The following is a 25,527-nucleotide window of genomic DNA, read 5'->3' as shown; positions in this document are numbered from 1 at the left end:
TCCTGCACCACTCTAAAGAGGAGCCTCACCATCCCCAGGGTTCAACGGTTAACGGGGTCCATCACAAGCAAAATGGGGTACTTTGTCGTATTTGGATGATTGAATGCAGCCTCAAAACATAATAAACGGTGCAGCCATTTCTCCCAAGATTGATTACTTTTCAAGTCAAAGTGGTTTTCATCATTAAAAATGACTTCACATTATCTGCGAGTTTCTGTCAACACATTTTTGTGCGTGTGGCTGCTAAGTGAGGGGTGATGCGTGTGCAAGAAGACAATGCTCGTGTGTCTGTGTGTGTTTTCATGTCTCGTCACTGACACATGCTGTATTATTTCAGCTGGTTGCCAATCACAGCTGCCATCTCTGTCCCGCATTCTGCAATCAAATGAAATATACTTTGTCTGTCAGCCCCTTTAAGGAAGCAGACACATTTTCATTACGCCACCAGCAGAACATGACATTTGTAGTTGTGATGCCAGAGACGTCTCCAGTCAGAATACCAAATAATATCAACGTAGCCCTTGACATTGTCTGCCAATAAAGGCGCCGCTGTCACAGCTTCTATCATGTTTTATGCCCCTTTTCTTTGTCTCACACCATCTCATTAATGCATTTTCAAACACATTTTTTTCACTGCTTTTTCTCTCTCAACCATTTCTGTCTAACGTGCGATGGACAGGGATTTGCATGCTGTCCATCCATTGGTTGACACCAACTACATGTAGACCTTGAGGATGGTTTTTTATCTTCTTTTTCTGTTGTCTTTTACTTTCCAAGGATCTCACTCCAGAAGCTTGAACAGCATGCACAGATTTGATTTTATTAACTTCTGCATAGAACATGAATTGTTGTAGGACTCAAAAATATAAATAGATATTCGCGAGTAAAGGCCTTTACACACCGGGGGCATGACGAATAAACGACACAAAAATATGAAATACTTGATAAGAATAAGATAAGAATGGAAGGAGTGGGTCTGGTCTGCATTGCCTTTATCAAGGTTGAAAGGATTATTACAGTTTGCTGTCTTGGTTTGGGCTATGGATCTTCCGTGTTGTTGTTTCATAAATATTCGCACAACTCAACCCGTTCTGTACAACCTGATTGGTTGATGCCTTTATTTGCGGTGTGAAAACTCAGAAAAATCTACCTCGTTCCGAAAAAAAAGTACATCGCTTTTTCATGTGCTGTGTGAAAGTATTCATGACAGAAATAATCAAATCGCACAAAAAAACGCCTGTAACGGCTTTTAGCAACCACTCGCACAGGTACTTGAATGAGATTTGGGTGTTAACTTATGCCAACAAATTGCTTTCAATGCATCCAATTTACGATCAATTCTGACTGTTTATTTGCTCACTCTAATTTTTCTCTCATTCTATTCAATTTCTGTGAACAAATTAAAGTGAAAAAGTAAGACGTCAAACTCATCCGTACTGTATATACAGTAAGTACTAGATATATGATTTAGGGCACTTTCACAAGCCATACTCCGTTTGGTTTGTCCGAATCAGATGAATTGATGCTTTTGGTTTCTTTTCTATTTAGTCTCGTTCAGTTTCACAGTGCACAAATCAAAGTGGACCAAATTTAAAAATTGATTTGCTGAGGGGCGTGTATCAAGGAGCGAATTTATCTTTTTCCATCTTTAGAGTTGCTACTTCTATGCGGGGAATCGCAGACTTTGACATTTTTTTAAACACTTTATAAACGTCTCTATTTTTGTGGACTTTATTTAGCATATTCTGTGTGTTCTCTATGGCCCGGATGTCAAGCAAACATCAGACTTCTACAGAAGTCTAGGTCAGTGCCCTCCCACTCATGTTAACCTGTCATTTCCCTGTGTCCATCTCAACAAAAGAGTACCATTACTGCGTTCACAACTGCCCAAACGAACCACACCACGGGTTGAACTGCACCAGAGTTTGCTTAAACCGGACTAAATTACGGCTTGTGAAACATCCTTAAATGTTTAATTACTGGTATGGGTACCATTAGTTGTACACAGCTGAATATGTGCGCAAAGTGCTAGATTAATAACAGTGGCCAACAACTCAAATGGCTTGTAACTACAAACTCTGTTCTTGCTCAGCTCTGGTGGGGATTTCAGCCGGCGTCCCGCAGCGTAGCAACGGAGGAGAAAAGACGGAGGGTTCCTCCCTGAAGACAGAGGGACAGGAGAGCAGAGTCTCTGTATTTGGACAGAGGCCGGGCACTGAGGCAGAATCAGGTCACTCTCAGCCATATCCATCTCTCTGCTTCTGTTTGGCTGCCAGCGCCGGCACAAAGAGAGCTCTCTTCTGGACTGTGCGGAGGGATCAGCAGATACAGAGTGGAGAGAATGAGAGGGGGCAGTGGGCGCGCGCGAAACAGAGACAGAGTTGCTCAATGCGATTAGTGGGGGGACTGAAAGAGATCCGCTCTCCGACGCTCTCTGATGTATGGCCTAATCTGGGCTTGCACTGTTGTGAGGGCCCGTTCCATTGGCTGCAAGTTCACGGAGTTAATGACACACATTAAACCACGGAGACATTGCGCTTCATGTCGCTGCTCGACCGTCGGAGGCTCCAAAGAGTCCATTTTCTCGCACTTATAGCTATTTCTCTTCAATGCATTATTATACTCCATGTAGCACTTTCAATGACTTTCTTCCCCAATCCAGTCATGCTGCACTTTGTTTTTTCTCATAAAAAGTCTTTATGCAACATTTCTTAGCTTGTTTTACCATAGAGTTATTGATGGTTACATGGCAAAAACCCACATGAGACTGGAGGAGTAAAATGAAAAAATATATCCTCGTGGTTGCTTTTTGTATAATTAGCCACTTAGACATCCACTAGCCTACTGTGCAAAATGACTGACCTGCCAGGATGATTGGCAGCACTAGAGAATTATGTCAGGTCTAAGTGGGTTTGCAGTGTTCACTGTAAGATATAATGTCAACATTCAATTTAGCTATAGTAAAACATTGGCTGTATGACTCCTGCAGCAACAGTGAGACACTTTGAAGTTAAGCGTCTGCAAAAACGGTATTCACTACTTCAGCTATAAATCAAGATATGCAGGATAATGTTTAGCTCACAATGACGGGAAGGCGTATAACGCCTGTTAGCTCTAATCCTTTACAGGAATCACTAGATGAATACTGAATTTGTATTTCCTATGTATAAACTATTAAACTCAAGGTATTGTTCTTATTTTACAAGTATATGACAGTAGGCAAATTAGACTGAATGAAGAGAGTGTTATGTTGCTTTATGCAGTATGTGTTTATGTCTCACCAGATACAATTTGCCACAAAATGTTTAGCAAAGACTTCATGAAGGTTGGATTTATTAGACTAGATTAGTTTTAGCTATAGGTTGACCTAATTAACTGCCAACTGAGGGAAGAATTCAAAAGGATTGCACAGCTTTTGCGGTATGTAATTCTCAAAACACCCTGTCTTGCCTGAAGTTTTGAGGAATGTTTCTGCACCTCGTCGGTCAGGACCTGTAGATCGCGATCTGAGGTTTATTTTTCTCTCTTCCATTGTTCTGCCGGCGCAAAGGCAACGTTTATACGTCTTTGCCACATGGATAATTACAATCAGACGCAACAAAAAGGGCAAATTACACTCTGCAAAACTTTATGGGCGTGTTTGCGCTGTAATAAGCGCAATATCTTTTGTGGATCAAACCTTGAGTTGCAAATGATGCGCAATTGACCAATCATAAGTACCACCCCCCTTAGTTAATATTGCTAGGTCGGACAAACTTGACAAAAAGAAACCTACTTCAAAATACTTCGGGACGGCACCAAATATAACGAGATCATGCAGGTTCACCAGAAACTCTTTCAGCTCAGAACTCCAGCAATGTAATGTGACTTACAGAGTATTGTTACCCTTGAACAGACGTAGCATATTTAAGTATAACCCAACGGGAAAGGGGAAAGTTGACCGAGGATCTGCCGGGTTCCAAGCTTGCTCAACTGTTAATTGTAGCACAGAGCGAAAAATGGCGGGACTTAGGAAGGCCAAGGACCATAAATTCATTGTGCCATCGGTGGCCGCAATCCATCCGTTAATTCGCGCGTGAGTGTACTATTTGAGACTGGCTGCATATTTGATGGTTGGAAATGTCCATAAACTAACTCAAATTTTGCACATGAATACTCAAATTCAATTTATTTTGAAACTTGTAGCCAGTAGCTTTTGGAAAAGTAGTGGAAAATTAACTGTTTTGATCTTCTCATTAGAAGTTATGCAAACTGTACATGACTTCTCGTCTGATCTGCCTGAAGAATCCCTTTTTTATTTAGCTAAAACCTTTGATTCCGCAAGTTTAAATGAAGCTCTACCCTTCATTTGTTTGTGTGCCTGTGAGTAACAGAGTGTGTGTATCAGATGGACCACTGGCTACTGTGCCAAGACTTAGTCTGTCTGACTACTCATCCATGGTGCCCTCCATCACACTAGCAACGCGTGACAGAACACACCATCTCACACACACACCATGAAGTAAACACACACTCACACAGTGAGATGTGCAATGCGCAGGTCATTCTCCCACTTGTGTCATCGAATCATTTTCCTATTTCCGTCTTCACAAAAAACAGTCTGTTTCGGAAACTGTCAAACCTTATACTTAATTGAGCCATCTGCTTCTGCTTTTAGATGCCTGTCTCAGGCAGAAACAGAATGAGTGAGATTACAAATATATTGCAAGAAGCAGTGCAACAATTCTGGTATAAAATGTATACAGTGACCAGAGATTAGTTCAAGGTTTAAATCATGTCGGGCTGGTTGGTGAATGGCTGTTACACAGCATATTCCATGATAAAAAGAGATATTATTTCAATGAATACTGGCTAAACTGAAAACTGTTTTTCTTCTTTTTAAAATAAAATATGCAGTTCATGGTCTCGGTGAGAGCAGGAGTCATTGTGAATCTGTTTCTGGTGGCGGGAGATCAGTGCTCTTTGTCGTTTTGGTAAGGTATCTGCAGGGCATTCCAACAGAGAGAGACTTTTTTTTTTGCATCACTGACTAAATCAAACGCTCAAAATTCACTTTGAGTGCATGGGTGTCGACGATGAGCACAAGCGCTGTCACAAAGTAGATTTAACTTCCCCTTGGGGACTGTTTTGAAAAACAGTCACAATAATTAGGACTGAAGACAGAAAGAAAGTATATACATTTATATGGACACACAAACAGGGCTGGTTCAATGCCCGACATGTCATCTCAGGGAAGTTGTGCCATCAATCTTGGCATATCAGTGCAGTTACAGAAAAATGGGAAATGATAATGTGAGTTAGTGCACATTCATATGAAACAAAATGGAATAAATATTGAGGTGTGTATGGATATGGCTGTATACAAACTTCTCAGAGTGTGCCTGATGCAAAGTTGATTTATTTGTACATTCCGTTGGCAGGTTTCAATGCGAGGAGGCAGGCTTTGATGATATTTTGTGAATTTGTGTTTGCAGATGCTCGCACCTGCCAACCGTTAGCTGAGCAGCTACGACAGATAATAAATATTGGTTATGGAAAACAGTCAAATCATGGAACTAACGAAAACAGCGTGACGATTTTGAATGAAACAGAGACGTGTCTAAAAAAGATCCAGGAAAGAGAGCAAAGGTAGGAGAATGTCAGAGGCATGATGGGAGTTTAAGAGATGCAGAGATTGGGGTGAGAAAAAAAAAGGGAATTCACAAATCAAACTAGGAGCTGGAAATAGAACGCAATATAAAGAGAAAGACATGTCTGATAACTTCCTAACCCATGTTTTCCGCTTCACTGTGCACTGGCAGAAAATCTTTCATTATTTCTTGTGGAATGATTATTAGGCATTACCGTCTTATTTTCTATCAAAAACTGTATTTATTCAGGTGATGAAAAAAACTAAATTGAGAAAAACAAGTCTGCATGTATTACCGGCTAGAGTTGACAGTTTATTAGGGATCCCAATACAGCTTTCATATTTTCTTCTTGTTGATGCTGTGTCAGAGAGACGTTGATTCAACTCAGTGGTCATTTGTCAGGATGTAGTTGGTTATATTGGACTGCATCACATTTAAATGTGTTACATGTATGCTGGTGGACAAAGTAGCATAATGTTAGACAATTCAACAATTCAAGACCTTTTGAACCAAATGTATGGCTATGATAAACTATGTAGGATTGACTGTATTAGTTGTTGCATTGGATTGCATTTAGGGCTGTACCAGGTTTCAAATGAAGCTTTGGCTGTACACAGACTTGTACAAAATGACTGTTGTCATATTTTAGGACGTTATCACCCTAAGAAAACCTAGAATTACCGCTTCTTGGTTGTATGCCTCCGCCATCCATGTCCATGTCCATACGAGTCACCCCTTTACAGACATGCCCACTTTATGATAATCACATGCAGTTTGGGGCAAGCCATAGTCAAGTCAGCACACTGACACACTGACAGCTGTTGTTGCCTGTTGGACTTGAGTTTGCCATGTTATGATTTGAGCATAAGTTTTATGCTAAATGCAGTACCTGTGAGGGTTTCTGGACAATATCTGTCATTGTTTTGTGTTAATTGATTTCAGTAAAAAAAATATATACATACATTTGCATAAAGCAAGTATATTTGCCCACTCCCATGTTGATAAGACTATTAAATACTTGAAAAATCTCCCTTTAAGGTACATAAATGGTACATACGTTTATCGTGATTAACTATGAACCATCATGCGATATAATCGCAATTAAATAGTTGAATCGATTGGCAGCCTTGGTTTAAACACAATGACTAGGAAAAGAAAGAATAAGAAAGAAGCTGTGCAGCATTCGAATGTTGATTTAGGATTTGAATATCAACGTTATGAATGAAGATTCAAACTATTCGTTACAGCCCTAATTGATACAGCTTGGTAAATTTAATTGCAAACTTGGTGTATTTTGCAAAAATTACTTTTTAGATATTGTACAGTACTGCTCACTAGGGAGTAAGAGAATAAGGTAGAGGGGGAAGACAGACAGAACGAACAAAAGAGTTTTTTTAAGAGCTCAACAAAAGACTACAATAATAGGGCAAGGGAAATGAAGGCACCCAATTCAGCCGGCAGAGTATGGTGAAAGAAGCGGGAGACATTTGTTTAATCACAGAATAATGATATTGTGATGGATTCTGACCTTTAGCAAGTGGTATCATGTATGGAGATTTAATTAGCGAGCCAGCCAGGATAGCGGGATAGCGGATATGTGGATGGAGTGGGGTGAAGTGTGTGTGTGTGGGGGGGGGCAGTCTGGATGTTCTTAATGAATCCACTAGCCTTTTCCCTTCCTGAGGATGTGGCCTAGACTGACTCATCAGCAGCAGCCAGCCAGCCGCTGATTAAGCTCCGCAATCAGGAGGAGGAGGGATGGAGATGGTCAGCGCAGGAGACAACACCATTCAACGGGTTGGTCAAACACAGAACGAAATAAAAGACATGAGTCAATAACATGAAATACGAGCATTGGAGGGAAGACAGAGAATGTCATATTGGAGAGTTCCCTTTCAAGTGAAGGATGAAACGAGGAAAGGAATGAGTGTGTGTCGGGAGGACTGTGAGAAGAGATCAAGAAAAAAAGAGAGACTCAAAGAAACAGCAGCGGCCGAGTAGAATAATCTAATTAATTGGAGTGAATTCAGAATGTGAAGTCGATAGCACATGACAAATGTGGAAGAATAGCCCGTGGCATGTTAGTTAATGACATGTAATTAATGATCATTAGCAGAAGGGATGAGAGGATGGCTGTGGCCTGTCAGGGATTTACAGGCGACCTTGTAATTTCCTCATCCATGTTTAGAGGCGGGGGGTGAGAGACAAAACTTCACCCTGTGTGAGCTTATGGGAAGCATTGGAAGAGGAAATAAAGGACAGACTCAAGGAGGGGGGGAGCATAACGGAATAAGAAGATGGGGATGGCGGCAACTATTTTTATAAGAAACATGAGGAGAAGGACAGGCGAAAGGGGAAAAGAGCGGCGCAGACGGTGAGCAATGAATCAAGGATGAGAGAGAAGAGAGCACGGAGTGAATTTATTGCGATCCCGCTGTTTTGTTGTTCTGTTTTTTTTCTGCTGACACAGTGAACATGGAAGGAGCAGGCAGCGGGGTTTTTTTATAGGTCACATGCCACTTCACAATGATCTATGGATGCGGGCCCTTTGCAGACTTATACTGTTGAGCACGCATTATGTGGCTCAGCCAAGCGTGGCCATTTGGGGGAGAGAGGAAGCATCCCCTCCACCCCACTCACTCTCTCACCATTTACCCTCTATTGCTCTCTCGCCCATCACACCACTCTATGTGCATACTTTTTCTTCTCAAATTCACCCTCTTTCCATCTCGCTTACTCCGACTGAAAGCCTCTTAAAGATAGTGTAGAGCAACAAAGGTTTAACAGGAGTGAATGTTTATACTGTCGTACTCAGGCCTGTGTCCTTGAACACATCACTACTTTGATAATTTGATTATTTCTCATTCAAAAACATTGATATCTCAAAATATAAATGTTTCAGTCAATTCAGTTTGTTTTTTAAACATTTCTATCCTCTACGAGTTTGTTTGAGACGATTTTATCGCTGACATATGCTCCAGGTGAACACTGACCACTGGCATTTACAATAAACAATGTCCTCTTGCAAAGCTGCAAGCTCACAAAAAGTGGAAAGAAATATGGAGAGAAAATCATAATAAGCTGTTAATATGGGCCAGAGTCCCTTTAAGTAATTTAATGGGCTGTCAATCGATTAAAACTTGAATATGACTTGACCCAAACTGCATGTGATTATCATAAAGTGGGCATGTCTGTAAAGGGGAGACTCGTGGGTACCCATAGAACCCATTTTCAGTCACATATCTTGAGGTCAGAGGTCAAGCGACCCCTTTGAAGATTTAGTGTAAGTTTGGAGCGTTATTTAACCTCCTTTACGACAAGATAGTATGACATAGTTACCAATGGATTCCTTAGGTTTTCTAGTTTCATATGACGCTAGCATCTTCACTCTAGCTTTAAAACTGCTCTGCTACAACCTAAAAATCGCAAGTTGCGTTAATGCGTTAAAGAAATTAGTAGCGTTAAAACAAATTATCGTGTTAACCTTGACAGCTCTAATGTACATGCATTAGACCTTAGTTTTACACAGTGCAGGAACCCAAAAAGCACTCCCAAAATATGGCTAAAGAGTATAAGCAATGTGTGTCTCTGATGTGTGGCTCTCTACAGCAAAGGGAAACCCAGAACGGAGAGGATGTGAACGGAGGAGTTTAAACTACATTTCTGATGACATCGGAGACACGGCGCTCCCAGTCATGCATCATTTAAAAGCACCAAAGGATTTAATCAGTGACTAACAACCAACGATTCATAAAAAAATCTACCATGGGATATTAGAGACACCAACCATCCATCAGAGACACACACGAGATGAGTTATGTTTGGCCACGACTCTTTATCTTAACATGGTCTCATTGTGAAAACACTCATCGGAAATATATATGGCCTCTATTTACATCTACTAATTTACTAATGCTCAAGCAATAGACCCTGATTTATGTGTGTTTGTGTGTCCATGTATTTATGACCGTAGCACTCTAAAGAAGCCTAGAATGATCTGATCAGCATTTTAATAAATTACTTAATAAGCCTTTCACATAACTATTTATCTATTGCTATTATTCAGCCTTTAAAAAGCCACCATCTCCATCTCTGCGATGGCCATGCTTACAAGTGTGGTGGCACGTGTGTGTTGTATGTGTGTCACAACTCATCTATCTCCTGCCGAGTCCACCCTCACTTGTTCAGCGGGGTCTAATTTATGCAGTGGCGATGGCGATACTGTGGCGCGTGCTGAAATGGCATCATTCCTCAGCGCTAACCCCGGTGTGCTCCCTCACACTTCCTCTCCCCGCTGACAGCTCCACCCCGGGCATGATTTATCAGGCCCTCAAGCAGCAGACAAAGGCGCCTCGGCACGTGTGCCGTGCCAGAGACGGATTAATAGATAAACACTGATTTCCCGAACCAAACACAAGAGAGGGTCAACTTCATAATGGCGTGAGATAGTGCGTGGCTAAAGTCAGAACAATATGGACTGAGGCGCAGGGAGGGGATCAAATTTATGTCTCTGAAATATGGCCACGACCAAGCGATCTTGTTAGAAGTGTTTGTGGCTATATAAATTCTCATTTGTGGCTCTTGTAGATATTAAGAATGACTGGATTTTTTTATTATTTTGTTTTATTGTATCATGTTTGTAAAGATGTGTTGTTTTGTTAACGTAGTACAAGAACTATGAAAAAAATAGTTCTGTACATATTCGGAACTGGAAGTACAGTAAATTTAATTGTTGCAAGAACCTTAATTAAAAAAAGAAATTTCAAAAATGACTGGCCTGAGGAAGGATGATACTATTCGTCATTCCACTGATTATATTTCTTGGAGAAAAAAAAAATGTGTATTTTTGCTCACCAGTGGATTCACTCAATCAGTCTTCTTCTTATCTTTATTAAAGAAAGTACAGAAATACTGTACATGTAGTTTCATGAATTAGCTACATAGTTACAAAAAATATACCAAAAAATTCCAATGGATAATTTTTCCACCATCCATTTTCAGCGATACACCTTTAATTGATCTACACACTGAAAAACAGACCTCTTCAGAGTAGTCTGTTATTTATTCTAATCCATTATCTACACCTCTCTGAACTCAAAATTAGCAAGTGAACACATGGTTCATGTAGAGGGAACATGATGACTAACAAATGCACTCGGAGCTTTTATTAATGACGTAATGAGATAGATGAAGAAAAAAAATAAATGCTTTGGCTGCGTGTGAAGGTGGTCTAAACATGTAACACCCAATTTAACCTTGTTTTTTATGTGCACAAAGTGAGAAATCAAATGAACTGAATCACTGAATTTGTAATGCTGTTATGGAGAATGGAATTATGCTAATTTGGCTGAGCATTCGGCTGCATTGTTTAAAGGGTGAGCAGATTAAAAGAGGCAGTGGATGGTTAATATCGCATCATAATGGCATGGAGCATGAACCCACCCGAGAAAGGAGTGTTCACGGAGGCCTCCTGCAGTGCACCGAGGCTCATTAGAGTAACATTGGGAGAGCCTTCACTTTTGATTTTCCTCCAGACAGACTCACCTGTCATGTTCCTCAGTAAAAAACTATTACAACAATAAGAAACCATCAGCGTTTAGATCTTCTTAATGCAGTCTCATGAAATACCATTTTCCTAAATGCTCGACACCTGCTGTTCTGGTACATTACGAATACAGTCCTACATGTCATAGTAGAGAATGTGTGTCCTTGTGCACGCAAAGTATGAGTGGAATAATAAAGAACTACCAATATAGTATATATTAGCCCAGTATTGTCATTAAACTTGTGTAAATGTGGCTGAAAGTCACACAATGCATGTGTGTGTGTTCTAGTAGTACTCACCGCACTGCTGCAGGGAATATCTTTGACTTTGAGCCAAGCCAGGTCCAGCGTGCCCTCGCCTTTGTAGCACGACTGCAGCCTCTCCTTGATTTTCTCATTGATCTTCCGCAGAGAGAAGACGCACAGCGCGGAGTCCTGCGATGCCTGGCGCGGACGCCTCTTTTGGCCTTTTGAGAAGACGGCGAACAGAACGTCATCGTCCGGCGCCACGTCTAGAGAACGCGCCAGGATGGCACCAGCTTTGGACAGGTAGGCCGCCTCGAGTAATCGGTACTCCACGTTGCCACTAATGCATCCAACAGGCACCTCCACGTAGGAGTTGAAGGCGGTGTCTGCCTTGCAAAGGCGGACTATCTTGGAGGTGTAGACCTGTTCTCGACCGGTAGAGGAGGATCCAGCGGTCGGTCCGTTCCCCATTTCAGGCTGCAAAGTCAAGAAGTAGACAAAGTTCCCGCTGGCAAAGCCGTAAATGTAGTATATGTCAAAGTCTGGGATGACAGTGAAGGTGTCAGAAGGAATCTTAATCATAGAGGCCACAAACTCATCATGGAAGACGTAGGCAAACATGCCGTCCTCCTCCGAGTTTCTGGCCAACTTGCGGCTAGAGATGGTAGGGAAGTACTCTGGTTTGCCGTCCACTGCTGTGGCTATAAACAGCATGTCGGGAGAGGCGTTTCCATACGACACAATGACGCCAAACACAGAGCCACTCTCGTTGACACCGGAGAGGTAGTGCTCCTTCTTGTGGAAGGGCTCTCCTAGTTTGAAAAGGTCATCCAGGCGGAGGAGTTTGCAGATGCCCTGGTAGAGGCTGCCACATGCCAGCAGCCGGTTCTCCCGGTAGTCCATCAGAAGCATCTTGTTGACGTTGTTGGTGAGCGATAGCGGCTCGCTGCAGGGCTGGACGATACGCGGTGGGTAGCACTTGCGGTTGTCCTCGTCCGGGCCGGTCTCATGGGACACCTGGACCTCCAAGCCCGGGGACAGTTTGTATATGCGGTTGACGGCTCCCAAATAAACATTGCCGTTGCGATAGTCCACCGCCACATGGTTGAATGTCCGATCGGGGTACTCGGCGCGAAACGACGCATACTCCTCCTCCTGAAGGGACGCTGTGATCACTTGGGAGCCGGCGCTGTGAGCCTGCGGGGCTTGCACCACTGTTTGTGACGTCGCGGGAAGCTCCAGGCTGGACAGGAAGCAGCATACAAAAAAGCAGGTCCGTGTCCTGGCGAGGGACGTCATGGCTGTTCTGAGGCTGGGAGCGGTGAGGAGAGGGAAGGAGGCACAGTCCAGTACTGTCGGCCAATCGGGATCAAGCCTTTCTTGAGATGGAGGACATTATGTGCCTGAAGAGGGAAGAGACAAAACCCGGTGAACAACGGCAGCATGAACTCCAAAACACGCATTCAAGGCAACTGTCACATGGTATTGATGGATATACATTATGCACATCAAGACTATTATCATATCTATGTCTTAATTTTATCTGGCACCGATTAGAGCATCTTCACAAAGAATAATGAGGAAAACAGGTGAAGAGGGCACACACTTGAGACTATATAATTAGAAAAGAAATGGGCTAGACAGAAAAAGCAATGAGGCTGAGCCACAGTAGAGGTTTAAAAGGCAGCGAGCATGGGGAGCTTTAGCCAATAGGATCAGTCCATGGATTGAAGGGAAGGCGACAGAAGAGGAGGAGTAATGCATCGTCTCAGAGGAGGTGATCAGCATGGCTCTGCACCATCGCTCTGCATGGACCTCTGCCCCTCCTCGCCTTTCTGCTCCAGCCGCTATGCACCTAATTGATTCTCCCCTTGGAGTAGCAATTTGCATGCTTTGGCGATTTTCTCTCTTTTTCTCCCAATAGGGCAGCTCACCTGCTGACACTGCTTGCAGAGAGAAAAGGACCTTCCTTCTCTCTTTAACATGCCGACACACACAGAGAGACGTGCACACGCACTCACAGAGTTGAAGGTTTTATGGGCAGAAGAGGAACAATTAGGACGGAAATGCAAGTGGTTGCAGAAATAAGCTTCCCTATAGTCCTTAGGTCATTTGCAAAGTCTCAGCATTACACATGCAGCCGTAGCAGACAGGCACACACACACACAACGCATGCCAATTTAATGAGCATTATGCATGTGGTGGGGAGAACCTATACTGTCAAAGCACACAGCATCAGACACACACCAGCACGGATTATCAAGGGGAAACGACAGCATTTCCTGTAAACACGGTGGTCCCATGTGTGTCGCCTGCTCATTAGGCCTCTCCAATGGCATACTGGGTATTATGAGGAGTGGTGTTCACCTGGGTAGTATCCAGATTACTTTTACACAGACACAAGCAAGAATGAAAGGCTAATCCAAATCACATCTTGCACTTGAACTCCACAGTGTTATCCAGGTCAACCCACATCGCTGTCAATGTGAAAATACAATAATCAGATATTTTTCTTACATTTGTCCTTTGCAGAAAAATACAAAATAGTCTAACATCAACTTTAAATCAAAAGTAAAAAGACAATTTGCGGTTGTGTGCCTCCGCCAACCAGTCAAGTTGCAGTGTATGTCCATTTCTGTCCAAATTGTCACCACTTCATCATCATCAGTTCATCCTAGAGTCCAAGTGGATTGTTTGTGCCACATGGAATAAAATTCCCTCCAGGCGTTCCTGAGATATCGCTTTCACGAGAATGGAATGGACTTAAGGTCACAGTGAACTTGATCTTTGACCACCAAAATCTAATCAGTTCATCCTTGAGTCCAAGTGGGCGTTTGTGCCATATTTGAAGAAATATGCTCCAGGCATTCCCCAAAAAAAAACACGGCTGTTGCCGGCGCGGAGGCGTAAAAATAGTACAAGTAATATCAACATCTTTTATTTTCAAATTCAATTCATAACAATCTGCCGGTTGTTGTGTGAGAGGATCAGGGTGAAGACAGGAACAACTTTGAAGTGTCACTCACTCACAGTAAAGCTACAGTATACGAGAGTTTGTCTGTCAAACTTAATGCAAATCCCCATCAGCAAAATAGACAGTTTACTGAGCAATGTCGTGGTTCTGTTTTCGCTAACGGCAACAAATAAAAATGTAAAATTAATAAATAAGTAGCAAAAATTCCAGTATTTTCATGGCCTAGCCAAAAAAGTTTGTCATAGCTGAAAAATGACAACTTTTTTCCACATATTTTCACTTCATTCATTTTGTCACAACATTCCAATTGTAATTTTCCCATTCTAATTTTGTAATTTTGACTCTAAAAATAAAGTCTTATTTCTTAAGAAGCTTTTTACTATGATCACTGTGAACGCTTGCACCCATAAGTGGTGGTGCCACCTGACATTATCCAGCCACAGATCTCATCTCAGGTTCATATCCAAGCAATCACAAGTTGGGGTGGTGTCAAACGCAACCTCACTGCAATCTCACCAATCTCCCCCTCCATCTCCTGGCAGACAGAGAGAGAGAGAGAGAGAGAGGAAGAACAGAGCAGACAGCCTCTCCACACATGATAAGAGGACCAGAGAGGATGATGAGGGATAAAAACTGATACAGAGATAGAAAAGGTGACTTGTCCTCAGATGTGTGCGCACGGATGGGTGCGAGTCAAAGAGCGATCATTGCCATAGCTATGGCGCAGGCGCAATGGTCCTTTCCACGCTTTCCATTCATTGTCTATGTAAGCAGCCATGCAATGGCGCGATTCGGGGCATCACGTTGGCCACTCCTCATTTGCGTAAAGTTGAAGCCTAAGCAACTTTATGCAAAACAGGGGAGTCTGACGCGACTCGCTGCCTCTGGAAACTCCAGAGAAACTTTTAAACTAAGCGTTGTCGATCCAAAATAAAGACAGATTCAGCAACTGCATGGCTTATTTCTCGCATAAAATGTTTTTAGAAACACATTTTTGTGAGCTATTTTCATGATATAAGAGAAGATAGTTTCGAAACGAGCCGCCATGTTGGTTCCGGTCTGAATAAAAAAAATGACATTCACCAAATTGGTATTTGTAGCAGGGAAATTGCACTGAAAGGTGTTCCTGTTATTGTGTCCACCCACTAAAGTGTAAGAGAGAGAGGTTTAGAGAAAGGAAGCTAGTGGAAGCCGCTGCTACTTGAGGAGTAATGACAGGGCAGAGAGCCCATAATGTTAAAAATAAAAAAGACGAGGCGCTGCATATTAATCTCACAAAGGGAACAGCACCGGAGCTCCCACCTCTCATTTACCTAGCGGGAGGGACGGCCATAACAAAGTGTTCCTCTGAAATTCCCAGACAACTTTATTCAGCGTTATTATTAATAGAAAAGGAGAGAGAGAGAGAGAGGGGGAGGGAGGAGGGAACGACGAATAAGATGGAAAAGAAGGGCGTGAGACATAGTGAGAGACGGAGGGAGAGGCTGTTATACCACCTTCACATCCACCTATCCTCACGAGTATCAACACTCATGCACCGCTGACATCCCAAACACAACAAAAATAGAAAAATAAAAGAAAGGCTCCAAGTAGTGTCCCTTGAGAAATAATAGTTTTGCGAGCATAAAACATTAAAACCTCTGAAAGGAAAAAAAAAAAATGACACTCATCAGTGGTACCCTGCAATGGCAGCGTGTCTGCCACATGAATCTGTTGGTGGAACGCAATTATCCTTCCTGACGGGGGGGACAAGCTCGTTTAGTTGCTGTTTGCCTTTGCCTGCTGATCATCAAGCGCCATTAATTAAAGCGTGCTTTGGTTCTGAGGATTTACACATCAGACGCGTGCACACACACACACACACACACACACGCACGCACGCGTTGACTGATTATTCAAACACGTAGTTTATCTTTATCCAGTTGCGTGCCATTAGTGCATGCCTTTTCCCCTCGCCTGCCTCGTATACATGCATATTAAAACAAGGTGCGATACCGGTGGTGATGATATTTGAGAAGAAGCGCAAATTACGGCACGACAGTAAATAACTTCTAATCAAGTTGTCAAATAGTTTATTAAAGTAATTGCTTGCTTTGACTGATGGGAGTTTAGACAAAAAGTTGTGAAAATGTGTGAGCCCCGGGACACACTGGATGCACGAGCAGCGCGTGACGGCTGCCTCGCTGAACTGCGGCGTCTCTCACATGTACACCTACACCGACTGCTGCCAGCCATTTCTTTCTACATAGTTTGCCTTTCATAATGGCTTGTTTCATTTCGTTATAAATGCCATTTATATTCATTTTAGACAGAAAAAGGTTAAGAAGCGTGTGCTCTAGGGCTGACCTGAATGCTTTGAAGTTTCGACCTTTGCCATAATAATCGACCTTCAAATCAGTATATGAATGCTTCATTTTTTTTATTTATACATATATAAGTATGTTATAATAATATAGAAGGCCCAAAATAGTCCAAGCAATAAGTAATAATCCAGCAACATTATTCATTATTCTTATTCAACATTAATTATTATTAGTTATTCTCACACTGAACACTGAAACAGGGAGATGGATATGTGCCGCGAAGCTTCGAATACCTTCAAATATTTCTCATCGAAGCTTTGAAGCCCAAAAAATGGTATTCAGGACAGCCCTAGTGTGCTCATTTGTAAATAATAATATAATCCACGATTAAAAGTCGTGCAAGTCACTGCATTTTCTACAAAACTGTCCTGCAAATATTTCAGAATAGAAGCCTTGTGTTGACAAATGAAGGAATTGTCCACAGAAATAACACTAGGGCTTTTATTTTTAAACAGAAACTGTTGAGTTAAAAATAAATATATACTTTTTTTCACATCTCTGACATATTCTATAGATATAGACATTGAAACTGTAGTAATGTTGCTGCTATGATGTCAATATACAGGCAAAATATCATTTTCACTATCCAGTTTTGCTGTGAACTGCACGGAAAAAAAATAGGTGAGACCTTGAATTTCTTGAAGACATGCAGCTGACAAGCAACTGAGCCGCATCTGAGCCGCCACACCTGAGCTGCGCTGCTCACTTTGGGTTGTGTGGCTGCTCTAACCCGTTAACATGAAAAAGCAAGAGGTTCCGCAATGCACATGAGCTGCTCACGCGTCCCTGTGTGACCCGGGCGTAACATCCACTGACCAGAACGTAGCCGATGCATGTGGCTTCAAGTCCCGTGACCCGAGTGTGTGTAGCTGACTGCTCTGAGCTAGCTTGCAAGATTTACTCAAATATCAAACACACACACACGCAGTCACACACAGTCACACATTTACAGCCCCATAGACATCAAAGAGTGTTAATGAATTCATGATTAGCACCACACTCTTTCCCCGAAATACACTTCAAGTATCGCTGGAGCTGTGGGCAAAAACAACCCTGCGTGTGTGTGTGTGTGTGTGTGTGTGTGTGTGTGTGTGTGTGTGTGTGTGTGTGTGTGCGCCCGTGTTTTTGTGCATTATCTCCATCTGTGAGACTCCAAACTGAGCTCAGTCTTTAGAAAATAATTGGGATGTTTCTGTTTTCCCCGTTTGGCTTTCTGTGTTCTTAAACGCTGTCAGCAGCCAGCCAGGAGGAATCACATGATGACTGTAAAACTACAGCCTAAGAGGGAGACATAAACAGCATTTACATTTATAAATGTGTGACTCCACCAATTAAGGGCATTATCCTGATTTCAGAGGAGAGGAGAGAGGAGAGGAGAGGAGTCAGGTGAAGCCGCATCGTCATGGCTACACACCAGAAATGTGTTGGCAGATGGATAAAATGTGTCTCCCCCACCCTAAACCAGATGACAGTCTTTCCGTCTCTCACACATACATTTAGTCGGGCTGTCGGAAATATTGCTCAAAACTTCAGACAAGACACCCGGTTAGGTTCACAGATCAACTGCTACAAATTGCTCTGTTTCAGATAACGTATTTTGATGCTGCAAAGCTAATTTCAGGGACAACGGTATTAGGCAAAGCTATTATGGATATGTCATGAGCCATTTTGCTTTGGCAATGATTGTGTAATGGAGAGAGCCGAGGCCAGACATGACAATTGGAGGAGAGACAACAACAACAAAAAAAGCAAGCCTCGACAAAATAATCCCCCGCTATTTATAGTCTGACGGAGGGGAAGGCATTTATGTTGAAGAAATGACTGGGAATTGAAGAAACTGTCAAAGTCTTTGGTAAACAGCTTAACTTCTCACAGTGTAAAAAAAAAAAGTGTTCAAAAATAACTATCATATTCATAAAAACACTGAGTCAAATGGGATTAGGAGATTGTGAGTGAGTAAGAAGTAATTACACATAATCCTTTATATTCATAAAGAAGAAAAACAGACTGCACACTTATCAAAGGTAATCTGTCACGGGGTGAAAGGAGGAGAATGAATGACAGTTGCTAGCGTCGCACAGACAATCGAGACATTGTGTCCGTTTTGCGTTGAATGGGGAGACGGAGGGAAGGACGGCTGGATGCATAGATGGATGTAAAGTAGTTGTAGTCAGATAAAAGACTCCTCTCATGCTTGTGCAGAATGTTGTAGGCTGGCATTTTCACTGGAGGAAGTCTCACTTGCAGTCATATTTACAATTTGTTTTAAGAATTTGTTGATTGCTTTGAAATAGCCATCATTGCCAGGCCCCTGAAATAGTTATAGGTTATAGTCTGTGTTTATTTAGTGAAAGCATTGCTTTAGGAGTTAATTAGGGCAGCTAACTACTAGGGGTGTAAAGGATACATCAATCTGGATCCATATCGATTCAATGATCAACGATCCAATATCATCGATGCAAAGAGAAAAAACATCGATACATATCATCATCTCTAAGAAAAGCCTTTATTTTGAAATTCCCATGGCACGTCTGTGTCTAGGGATGCACAGATACCGGATTGGATATCGGGCCGATATCGACTCTAATAGCTGGATCGGGTATCGGTGACAATCAATTCAATTCAATTCTATGTTTATATACTATATAAATTACATACTGTAATTTGAATTCCTGTTTAAGTTTTGACCAATTTGTTACTGCATTAAAAAGGTTTACACTTGAATTGTAATTCCTGTTCATTTTTAAGACATTTGACCAAGTTTCTGGTGAACGATTTATTGTTTTAATAATAAATCATTCAGTAAATGTATATCTATGTATTGATTTGTTAGGAAAGCAATGTTTAAGTCAAGCCTGATGTTGCCTTACGTATAAAATAATCATCCCAGTCACTTCCACACACTGAGGCATTCAGCTTATTGATTAAACACTACTGGATCGGTACTTGGTATCGGCCAATAACCCAAAACCCAGGTATCGTATCGGGACTGAAAAAGATGGATCGGTGCATCCCTATCTGTGTCACCATTTCTGTCCAAGCGCACCTCTTTCCTACAGAGCCCAGTAATAACATTGTCAAATCATATTTAGGTTGCTTTTTGTGAATTGATATAAATGTAACTGATTGTGTTAAACGGGCATATGATGTCATCTCGTAGCGATCGCACGCCCCTGAATTCAATCAAAATCGTATCGTGGTACATTTTGTGATATCAGCAAATATTGTACCATTGTCCAAAGAATCAATATAATATCGTATCGTGATTAAACTTGTGATTTACACCCATACTAACTACCTATACAGTGGAGAGAGATTTCTTACTGTAAATTTATTTTTATGCATATATGTTTATTATTTTTACTGTTCTCACGGGACCTAGAGGGCCCTTTTGTGGCTTTTGCACACTGGGAATGGTTTTGCCAGCCACGGCTGTGTATTACGGGCATGCATCTTTCTGGTTGACATGATATCAGCTGGCACAGGTCAGGGTGGTGGATTGCTATTGTAGTACTTTTAAGGCTCTTGAACACTGCTGCAGGCGATGCACCTGCTCTTATGAGACTGCTAAAATGCTACTATGAGGTCTGCTTGGCAGCTTGGTTGCATCTCTCGTAACCTACTGTGGGGTAGTAGTAGTAGTAGTAATAGCAGTAGTAGTAGTAGTAGTAGAAGAGGATCAGGAAGTATATTACTATTGGCATGAGACTCAGCATGTAAATAGAAAAAGTTAGAAAAGAGAGAAAAAAACAAGTGAGAGACGGAGAGAAAGACAGTGACACAGAGGCAGATGAATAAAAGGAAAACAAGCAGACAGAGATGTGTGTCCCAGATCAGTGGATGTACTGACTGGAGTGGCGAAGTCCTCCCCCCCATCCCCACCCTCCACCCTCCCAACCTCCAACCACACCCCCCCCCCTCCCCTGCTGAGCTCTGGCACTGATCAGAGGAATAAGTGTCACTCTGCATCGCAGCCACACACTGGGACTGGAGAAAAAACACAGTGTCCCTGCACTCACAGAGCATAATCACAATCACAAATGCACACACTCACACACACACTCACACACACACAAACGGGCTCGCCAATCTACGCACAAAAAATCCAGACCACAACGCAGCAAGACACACACTCCAACTTGACACTTCTGCATAAAATACACACAAACACAGCGAGCATACAGAGCAGGAATGCCCCTCCCAACACACACAAACTGGCATTATACCTTGGCACTAACAACAGTACATTTTGCCCCCCCCACGCTACAACACTGGCAAAAAACAAATTAAACTAGAGCAAAGTAAACTGAGGCTTTTTTCAGCTTGCTGATGGCTGGGGGGAAAAAACACAGGCCTCTGCTATACAAGCATGCAGCTCAAGAGAAGCTGTAGCTAAGAGAGAGCCCAAACAACAACACCATACAGTGCTGCCTGCCTGCAGGAAGAAGAGAATTAGCAAGGGACACAGGACAGGAGGATTCATGACTCATTATTACCACTTCAACATACTCACTTTCTCTCTCTCTCTCTCTCACTAAAATAGACTGGAATATAAGAAGAAATTAGCATAAGTCTCCATATGAATGCAGACACATAAAAAGCACTAATTCAATGCTCTCACAGGACTCGGGCTAAGATATCGTTCGATAACATGGACAAACATACATGTACAGTAAGTATGAGCATGTATATCCATGTATGCATTTAACAGGTTAGCACCCCTTATGGCAAAAATTGCGCCTAATCTTGCAATCCTGATTATTTGTCTCTGTTTAAAGAAACTAATTATACAATTGCACTTTTATTCCTAAACATATATTGTCCTCTTTTCAGTTGAATGATGAGGATAAACACATCAATGTGGCTGAATTCCATTTTTCTTCTTCTTCTTATTATTATTATTATTATTAATAATAAGTAGGGGTGAGACTCACCAGACCTCGATCCGAAAAGATTTTGGATGTTAGATATGATTAAGACTAGAACTCTATAGTTGTCAACAACAGATATGGAGATAACTGTGGAGGAAGTGAAACCTATGATCAGAATAGTAACACTTATGACTCTTATGATTCACATTGGGCTCACTTCTATAGAAAATGAAAGTGCAAATAAACTATTCCCCATTTTTCTAGTCTTCTAGTTTTATATGACACTAGTATCTTCACTCTAGCATTAAAACTGAGCCGACTACAACCTCTGAAAGACAGATTAGAGGCAGTCGGATTGTTAAAAAGTGAATAGTTTATATAATAAAAGATCGATACTTGACGTCCGTGTATCGATACATCATTGCCGCGCAAAATATCGTGATACTATGCTTTATCAAAATTGACCCCACCCCTATTATTTAGCACAGTAAGAGAAAATGAAGATGTACATACACACACAAGCATGTGAAGAGACCAATAGAGAAACATAAGTAATGATGGAGTGATCAGGTCTAACATGCCTATCAGGCTAAGATAACCCCTGCTGATACACTAAACAGATGGCACACTCGTCTCTCTCAGGGAAGCAGCAGCAGAAAAGAAAAAAAAAGGAGGATGGAGAGAGAGAGAGAAAGAGAAGGCGGGGTGTCCTTGGTTACATCAAGACGTGGATTAGCAGCATGGATTACTGTCACCAGATACCCTGTCTATATCGGGGTTAGGAGGTCTAATCCACCACGGAGCTGTTGATATTACAAAGAAAGCCTTTTGGATTGTACTGTCAACTGGGGTACATATCATATGAATGACAGAAAACTGACTGAGAGACGCTGACATTATGTACTACAGATGTAGCAATCATCCCGGAAGGTGTTTACAAGCATCAACGTGCTGCAAATAATACATTAGGTTTAATTATTAAAGCATGTATTGAGTTTTAAAATCTGCACCTACAATTTTCAAGGGAATATCTCCCCTTCAGTGCCTATATGTGCTGATAAGTATGACTGGCTGCATATTTTCAAGTGTTGTCTTCAGTCTAAACAGAGTTTGGTTTGACTTACACTACTAAATTACATGCAAACAATGGCTTTCAAATGTAAGCAACGCATTCATCAAACAGAATGATGTTATTGACAACTCTGAAACAGCCCGAGATTACTTTAAATGGCAACGATTATGATCATTTCTTGCCAACATTTTGGAATTTTTCCCTACAACAGCCCGGCCTGGCCACTGCAGTATGGCTGAATGTTTTGGGGGGTTTTTTTTGCAGTGAGAGAGAGATCAATGTCATTGTTCAAATATTCTTTTAGGGCTGTCAAAGTTAACGCATTTGTTGTAACGCCACTAATTCCTTTACGCATTAACGCAACTTGTGATTGTTAGGTTGTAGCGGGCTCAGTTTTAAAGCTAGAGTGAAAATACTGGCATCATATGAAAGTACAACACCTAAGGAATCCATTGGTAGCAACCATGTCATATTAGCTTGTCGCGAAGGAGGCTAAATTACGCTACGAATTACTCTAAATTTAGGCGAGGAAAAACTGGCATAGCCATTTTCAAAGGGGTCCCTTGACCTCTGACCTCCAGATATGTGAATGAAAATGGGTTCTATGGGTACCCACGAGTCTCCCCTTTACACACATGCCCACTTTATGATAATCACATGCAGTTTGGGGCAAGTCATAGTCAAGTCAGTACACTGACACACTGACAGCTGTTGTTGCCTGTTGGGCTTGAGTTTGCCATGTTATGATTTGAGCATATATTGTATGCTAAATGCAGTACCTGTGAGGGTTTCTGGACAATATCTGTCATTGTTTTGTGTTGTTAATTGATTTCCAATAACAAACATATACAAACATTTGCATAAAGCAAGAATATTTGCCCACTCCCATGTTGATAAGAGTATTAAATACTTGGAAAATCTCCCTTTAAGGTACATTTTGAACGGATAATAAAATGTGTGATTAATTTGTGATTAATCATGGACAATCGTGCGGATAATCGCGATTGAATATTTTAATTGATTGTGTTCATTTCAAAAGTTAACAGCAAAAAAAGGGGGCAAAAATGCAAAGTATGTGTCCTGAAAAGTGTGTCAAGCATAACCACAATTTTTTTGTGTCACATATATTATATTTTCTAGCTTGCTGACTATCTTTCTGTCTCTCCTTTTCCTATAGAGAGAGTCAGAGCATTTCAAAGCAGGGGTCTAGGCAAACATCCAAGTGGACAACCCCTCTGGATTTTAGAGAAATAGCTGACATCTGCCCATCCCCTTTCTTCGCTCAATCTCTTTCATTTTTTGCCACTCCTTCTCTTTCCCCTTCTTCACATCTGAGACTTAACTAATCCTCCTTAGTAGGATGGGGTTCAAACACACAACATTTTCTAGAGTCAGGCCCCTCCAGAATGTTTTCTGTACAGAAATAATCATCTCTGCATTGCGTCTTTTGTTACTCGTGGTGTTACTACGCTGCAAAAGAGAGCGGGGACTGACGGAGTCCTTGAGGGAGTGCAGCACTCAAACAGTCCTTGGTGCCAAAGTAAGGTCACTCAAACACACACACACACACACTGACAAACTCTACACACACACACACTCTTGGCTCCGGCTGGACCTTTGTGCAGTGGGTGCTGATGCAGGCTGAGATTGGTGGAGTGTGTTATCATCAGAGCAGATCAAGAGGCTCTAATGTCATTAGGAGGACTGTTGAAGAGCCCAACTGGCCTGCCGTCAGCGCTTCGCTCTGATTGGGTTAGACTGGCGGCTGACTTCCTGAAAGGGAGGGGCCTCTGTGTTTGACACGGGCCACATAGCGGTGACCGGAGAAGGGCCATTTACAGGGTGAACTTAATGAAGCTCTGGATTCAATTAGGATGACGGAGTCCCGACACAAGCAACTCATCAGTGAGCATTAGGGACTGTAATCACACAAAGGATTGAAAGGGGCTTCATCTGCATTTATTAGCCGTAGAGAATAACAGAATAACAAAGTATCAACACAGGTTAAGCTGATGACCACTGCTGCGCACCTCATTTTGACAAGTAAATGCTATACAACCCCCTTTCTAAGATGGAGTGTTCGCAAAAAGGGATGAGAAGAGTGCAGCAGCGCTTTTAATATTTCCTTTTAATCTATCTTTAACAAGCAGCACACATGACATATTTTGTGTTAACATAGAAGATATCCTCTCGATCATTCGTCTGAACTGCCCCCCTAGTTATAGCAATGTGCCGTAAGAGCCTCGTTCGGAATCAAAAAGGCAGATATTTTTCTGTAATCACTGTAAATGCGGGCCAAGAATCCGTCTTAAATGGTGTTGCTAGGCGCTGTCTGACAGCTGCTTTCATAGAACAAATTCAAAGCCTCTAGCTCTCTCTCGTCTTCCATTTCTCTCTCCCTATTCCCTTATTCCCCGCGCTAACGGGCAGACAGGAATGCAGGGCCGTGTAGACAAATCAGCGCTCGCTTCCATCGGCTGCCGACTGGCACCATCTTAAGTCCCAACACGTCCTCCCGTCTCTCTTCCTCCATCCATCCATTCTTACTTCCCCGTATCTCCTCTCCTCCCGGCTTTCCCTTCTGTTATTTCACGAGAGTGAAATTCCTGCCCCCTTCTCCCTCTCTCTCTCTTTATCCCTCTTTGCCACCCTACCCCTTTCTTTTCTGTCTCATCTCTAGTTTCCAGTATCCCTTTTTTCCCTCTCGACACAGTAATTAATTATGAGTCGTAGTTTGCTTGAAGCTGGAATGACTCTGGATGTTTTTGCTGCAGTATGAGAAACACTGAAACGAGACACGTCAGGGTAGTGAGCTCTGTGTGTTTGC

The 25,527-nt window shown here is 42.0% G+C and overlaps 1 protein-coding gene across 1 annotated transcript in view; it reads right to left on the bottom strand.

Annotated features, from left to right (window-relative positions):
- plxna4 (plexin A4) overlaps nt 1-25,527 on the bottom strand; it is a 452,991-nt gene that overhangs the window by 238,631 nt on the left and 188,833 nt on the right. Inside the window, exon 3 of the mRNA XM_074624835.1 lies at nt 11,475-12,823. Coding sequence (XP_074480936.1) covers nt 11,475-12,719 — 1,245 coding nt within the window. The 5' untranslated portion in view covers nt 12,720-12,823. The remainder of the gene's footprint in view (nt 1-11,474; nt 12,824-25,527) is intronic.

The sequence above is a fragment of the Sebastes fasciatus genome, chromosome 23, assembly GCF_043250625.1.
Source record: "Sebastes fasciatus isolate fSebFas1 chromosome 23, fSebFas1.pri, whole genome shotgun sequence".
NCBI classification, from domain to species: Eukaryota; Metazoa; Chordata; class Actinopteri; order Perciformes; family Sebastidae; genus Sebastes; species Sebastes fasciatus.
The sequence above is the reverse complement of the archived record's forward strand: the minus strand, read 5'-3'. Positions and strand labels throughout refer to the sequence as shown.